The sequence below is a fragment of the Archocentrus centrarchus genome, chromosome 9, assembly GCF_007364275.1.
Source record: "Archocentrus centrarchus isolate MPI-CPG fArcCen1 chromosome 9, fArcCen1, whole genome shotgun sequence".
NCBI classification, from domain to species: domain Eukaryota; kingdom Metazoa; phylum Chordata; class Actinopteri; order Cichliformes; family Cichlidae; genus Archocentrus; species Archocentrus centrarchus.
In genome coordinates, this window is record NC_044354.1 from 7,545,656 (window position 1) to 7,552,167 (window position 6,512).

Sequence of the window (6,512 nt, forward strand, 5' to 3'; positions counted from 1 at the left end):
ATTAAGCCTGGGATATTTTACCTCTGAAACGTGTTCTATGAATTGCCCATTAATCTTTACATTTAGCTTATGGGCTTGTTTTAAGGAGTGAGCCCGGGAGGAAAAGCAAACTGACACCACTTTCTGGACATTTTGTGAAAAACAATTTTTAAGCCATGCTTACGAGGGAACAGACATGGCATCTTTACCTGATACATATATCACTGTACCAGCTGCATACATCTGAAAACCTTCTCTAGAGCATGACTGTGGTAAATCATTTATATATAAACTGAAAAAGAGTCGACCTGTGGAACACCTGTTTTAGCGTTTTAAACCACTGTAATTTTTTAATCAGAAAATTTAAGTTTAGAAAGTCTAAGGATAACAAGCATTGAAGAAAATGCAGAACATGAAAAATAAAGACAAAACAGAATGAAACTTTGTGAAAGAGTAATGGTGTTTAATGGACTACAGTTATGGGCAGATTCATCATTTACTGCATCACAAAAACAAAAAACAAAACAAACATGCTGACATTGCTATGAGAGGTTGCTGTAAAGCTAAAAACTAAACAAATACAGCTAAAATCAAAATAAGCTAAAATACAGAGAGAATGTTTAATCTAAATATATTGTCTGCCAACAATAAAAAAAAAAAAAAAAAAAACAGTAGCCCCTCTACAGTACTCTCTTGGTCAAAACTTTAATATGAACACATTCAGGAGCCGACTTAAAGGCTCTTTTAGTGAACAGAAGACCCTGCAAATAAATTACAAGCATGACACTTAAAAACAACACAGCTCTCAAGCTTTACAATTAATTTTCCAAATGCAAAAAAAGAAAAAAAAAAAAATACAAATTTGTTAGACTGTACAATGTTACCTTACAGTTTTCAACAGGTGTTAAGTGGCATAAATCGACAGTAAATACAACTATAAAAGTATTTCATTGAGATCAAAACTGTTGATTTAAGATTTTTTTTTCTTAAAATATATAAAATTTAGGAGAAACAGTATAACAGCAATATTTCCCCTTTTTGAAATGCTAAAGCGCTAGTCTTTGACTATGGGCCATAACTTCACAACAGTGTTGTTACACAGGTCATGGATAGACAGGAATGTTGTTATTGGAAAAGGGTCTCCTCAGGCCCAGCAAACAAAAGGCAAATTCAATCCATGTCCAAGCCTATTCATGTATTCGTCCTGTGCTCATCAGTATTTGCCAAGCTCACACTGGGCAGCGATAAAGCCATTCTAATTACTGGGTTGTCCTTTTGAACTAGCCCACTCCTGATTTTGAAATGGGCTGCTTAGTCATAGGTCCACATTTTTTTTTTGCTTCACCAGCAGTTTGCGCTTGAATCAATATACCATTGTCACTTTTAAATGTCTTCATCATCTGGAGCCTCCGTTGGTGGCCTTTAGTTGTTCTCTTGCGAAACTGTGGTTTCCTGAGTAAAGGGTGAAATGACAGATATTGTTAGGCTGAGATCGCTTTCCTTTATATCAAGTCCCACTCAAAGCTAAAAACAAACATTTAGAGTCAGGTCCTAACTGTATGTGAAATAGCTTCAAACAGTTCTTGAGGGCTATGAGCGTCTGCAGAGTTAGGTTCACTGTGTGATCGCACTGACGTACTTATCTCATCTTATCTCGTCTGTTTGGTGTTGCAATCAAATGCACTACATTAACAGTGTTATGACCAAGGTATGCTTATATAACTTGTAGATTTAAGATAAGGCCGATGTTCTTTGGCAGGTTGGCCTTGATTTCTCCCTTTATCTTTCGTGTAATTATTATTATTATCATCAATACCTAATTTATTGAAGAACATCCGATTCCAATTTAAAAGGACACTTTACAGTTATGGGCCCATATTGATTCTCCTCCCACTGAACTTTCATACTTCTCTTAAATGTTCAATAAATAACTATTTTTGTCCACTTGAGCAACTTTTTTGTTAAAGCAGAAGCAACTGGGAGCACATTCAATGAAAAGGAAATGAGAACTTTCCACTAATTCCTGAATCTTCAAAGAGTTTGTTCTTTATGGGCTCTGCTTAATGAGAGAGGCAAGAAACTATTAAAACTTCCCACTTCCTGCTTGAAGGTATTTTTGTTGGATGAGAGGTGGGAGGAGCAGGGAATGGGGTGAAGCACGCAGTAATGTAAGCTGAAGTAGATTTCAACTCTCATAATGTGACTTTTATGAATATGTAGAAATACAAATATAATTTACAATGCTACAATTTTGTAGCATGCACATTGTCACAAACTAGCATCTCTTTGGATTTAATTCCCTACTATTACAGTCTGGAAACTTCCACCTGTAGAAATACTCTTTGGAAATTTGGGGCTTTCAAAGGATGATAAGCACTCAAAGCTTTTTGGGGGATTTTGTTTAAAGCATGAATCAGAAGATGGGAAACTGTAGATTTCACTGAATATGTCTGTATTAAAAAAAATGCTTACAAAGGGAGTCCTTTCTCCATATTTGCTCCAGAAGGTCATCTTGACAGTGTTCCTGTGTCCTGTCCGCTGGTCAAATGTCTGGCAGGTCTCGAAAGGAGGACTGTACAGGTGCAAGCTCACCGCGGGCTCAGTGTGGCTCACATTTTCCACACGATGCAGACCAATGGAGTCTAAAATACACACACATATACATGTATGAACAAAACAACATGCGTATACTGCCAGAATGCTGCAAGACAGGGCTCAACCATAGTTAAAGGCAGGGCTATAACATCACATGAGGGCTCCATTTGCCTCAGGGACATACACTGCCTGTGAAACTAATTAGACATTGCATAACTGCAGAGTTTGGAAACATGGGGGTTTTTTTTAGTGAGTGCTGGCAAAGATGCCACACATTTAACAGCGTTCCACATGACCGTGACTGAGTTTTAGAGAAATGCCACGCAAGGATATCTCAAACAATCATATTCATTTGTTTGGTCTATTGTACTGAACACAGTATGGGTGTCACAAAGATGTGTGTAAAATGCAGAGCCAGTTAAAAAGACTAAACAGATGTCAGTAGAGAGAGATCCAAATATTGATGAGGATGAGCTCTAATTAAAACAAACAAACAAACAAACAAAAAACAACAACAAAAAAAAGATAATCACACAGTTTGGTTTCTCACCATTTATGTAGGCAACCTTGTTTTCCTGAAGAATTCTTTGTGACTTTTGGACCATATCTCCATGTGATTTGCTCTCGGGCCACTGGAATAGCGTCTCTTTCAGCTGACCCTGCAGCAGCTTCAGGAAGCAGTGGGAGTCTGTGTGGTCATGGATACTACTGCAAAGCGTTAAAGAACAGTGTCAGAATATGACCATACCGGCATCTTCATGAAAATTAGACAAGAAGCTGAAGATGATAAAAATGTTGAAAGACGAGTCTTTGTGTTTTGGTAAGTTTGCATGGTGAAGGCTAAACATACATCTCGTCCAAAGTTTGAACAGCCTAATTTTGTAAGTCATTTTTAACATAACCCAAATACTGTTTGTTCTCAAGAGAAAAAAAACAAACAAACTAGAAATGCGTAGAACAGTCTTACTCTACCACATTGGTACACCACATCACTACCAGGTTCCTCTGTACTCAGAACTCAGCAGGATTGTGGTAAAACAAGTGTCCTTTCTTGTGTAAAAAATAAAAAAACCATCAGCTTATTTTATCCTGTAATATGTAATCATAACTCAATCATATAAAAGGCCAGCCTGCGAGATTTACAACACACCCAGGAATGATCAGACTTTGAATCACTGTCAGGTCTTTGGGTGACATTTGCTGATAAAGTGGAACATGTGAAAGATATCAAACAATGTCTGTTTACATAATCTGTCAGTGTACAGAACATTGGACTTTCTTATCTTTATTAACTAATGCAATAATTGCCAGTAAGAATCATATGACTATGTGGTCTACAGTATCTAATAGTACAGGCTTGTAACATGACTAAAAACCAAAACAGCAATCTTATTATTAATAGGTTTAAACTTTAAAACAAGTTCTATTTCTTGCTGGTATTGTTTTGTATAAATAACAATCATATTAATGTTAGTTTTGTCTTTTTTTTTTATTTTTTTATTTGCGAGTATCTTACCTGCCATGGCCTTCCCCCCAGCAGAGAATCATGAGATTGAACTTTCCATTGCCAGCATCAACCAAGTTCCTTGTGTATCTGCAGGGAAAAAAGAAAAATGTCAAATGAATGTGGAGGCATATGATGCATTATGCATCATATCACAGCTGTACAGTTACATAGAAGAGTGAATGGCTTCAAAGGTGGTGAAGCTTTCATCACAAAGATGAAATTGGAAACTACTGTAAATGTTTTGATGAAGTGGAAACATAAAATAAATAAACAGACCAATAAATCCAATCATGAAAGATAATACTGAACTTTAACAAACCTCAGTCTCAAAGAAACTGTTAATATTCAAGCATGTTGAGGTTTATCTGGTTCAAATGTCCTTTCAAACAGTGAGAATTTAGTCAAATTAACTTTTTAATGCACAAAATCAATGATTGACTTGTAATGTACGACTTCTTGTGAAAACTTTATTTGATAAGGACAGAAATGTTAAAATTGTATTTTGCAAATCCAAAAAGTGCTCAAATTAACACTTTGGGGTGTTTTGGTTTTGGGACAGGCAGAAAAGAAGATTTCCAGCCTTGAAAGGTTGTGATCAATATCCTGTATTCCCATAGACGCAAGGCAAGATGCAGATGTGAGGTTGGGAAGCTAGAGAGAGTCAATTACTTTCAGGGCTTTCTAACAGAAAGGCTCTCTTTTCTTTTCTTTGTTTCCTTTCCTTTTTTTTTTTTTTTAAGTTTCCAGTCTCAGTTTGGATAGGTTTAGGCAACAAAACTACTTGACTAGTTTACGAAAAGATTATACTTTTGGTTAAAATTGACTCAACCATTTTAACCAGGCTCAGGGAAAAGAAAGTCTGTCTGGCAGAGAGCCCCAAGAGCAAATTTATCCCATGTGCCAAAAATCAGCGGGTGTGTATCTGTTCTCTGTGTTGATTGGATGGCATACACCCGCCTTCCATTGAATCCTCACTAATCAAAACACTGGGACAGGAGGGGCTCTTTAACGTTTTGAATAGAAGAGCGAAATGAAGAATGAACTGGTTTGCATATCTGCTCGTTGAAACACGACCTTTCAAAATAAAGTACATTAATACAGAGCAAGCATTTTTTTTTTTCAAAGTAAAAATTTAGGTAACAAAAGCTGCTGTTCTATTAAAAAAAACAAAAAACGAGCAGTTTTCATTCAAAATTAATGCTTTTCAGAACGTAGCAACCACTGAGCCATTTCATGCATTTTACAAATGCATTCAGATTTGTTACTACGTTTTTTTCAAGAGTACTTTTTAAATTTAAAAGAACATACTCAGTGTAAATAAAGTAAAAAAAAAAAAAAAAAAAAGAAGATTGGGAAAATGAAATGTAATAAAATCAACTATAGATAAAAAAAAAAAATACACGACACCAGGTCAAAGTGCAGCAGCCTAAATGAATAATATCGGAATAGTTAGGAGCTGTAAAAATAAATTTAAAAATTACCTGTATTGGTCAAACTTTGCATACTTCATCCACTCCTGAGGCTTGCTCTCATATGACTCCATTATATTCTGCACCTCCTCAACATTGATGCAGTCACTCTCGAAGACATTGTGCAGGATTTTTATCAGGTCGTCGAGAGTTTCTGGTTTGACCACCTCGGTATGCTCCATCGCTGTGCTGCAAAAGAAGGTTTTTGTTTCTTTTTTTTTCCAGATATTTCTCTTCAGTTAAAACTTCAGATTTCTCTTGCTACTTTGCACAGTCCTTTACTTTTATAGGACCGGCACCGCAATTTGGGAGCGAGCTGGTGACGGACTGTACCATTATGTAAACTGGTGAACGCCCACACCCAACAATCCAATTTAAATTTCGAACATTCTCGCCCTGGAATGTTGCAAAAATACGTGACTGTGTTTTCGCCATTTATTTATTTAGCCATTTATTTTATTTTTGTATGTTTTCACTAAAATATGCAGGAATCTCACACTTTAACAACTTGGACTAATCCTCTTTGAGACCAGTTCCACCTCGTTGTCACAAACACAAACACCTCTTTTCTCTTTGTCTCTTTCTTTCTCTCTTTCAGAGACATTCCTTTAACAGTGGTCTTGCACCCACTTTTTTGTGGGGACTCCCCTCTGAAACGATCCAAGGTGTGCGCTGCAGACCTGAATCAGGATGGAGGAGAAAAACGTGGGATAAAAGTTTGAATGACCTAAAGCATGCTATGGGAGACATAAGATTTATTATGCCCGCGTATATTACTGTATATTTTAATTTATCTTTAGCTCGCGCTTGTTTTCGATGGATAAATTCATTAGATTATTACTGTCGAGATGCCTTAAAACAAAAGCTTCGTTAAAAATGCTACAAAAAAAAAAAAAAAAAAAATGCTACAACAGGTTTTTTTACATGGTGCAAATGCAGATGATTAATCTTTGCAAAAGCGA

General features: G+C 36.3%; 1 protein-coding gene across 1 annotated transcript; it reads right to left on the reverse strand.

Moving 5' to 3' along the window:
• Nucleotides 1-427: 427 nt before the first annotated feature.
• cdo1 (cysteine dioxygenase, type I) lies at nt 428-5,873 on the reverse strand. Its single transcript, XM_030737400.1, has 5 exons — nt 5,563-5,873; nt 4,091-4,168; nt 3,125-3,282; nt 2,452-2,621; nt 428-1,431 (listed from the first exon to the last, which is right to left on the reverse strand). Exons 1-5 carry the CDS (start codon nt 5,730-5,732, stop codon nt 1,402-1,404), a joined length of 606 nt encoding a protein of 201 aa, XP_030593260.1. The 5' UTR covers nt 5,733-5,873; the 3' UTR covers nt 428-1,401.
• Between the last annotated feature and the right edge of the window lie 639 nt (nt 5,874-6,512).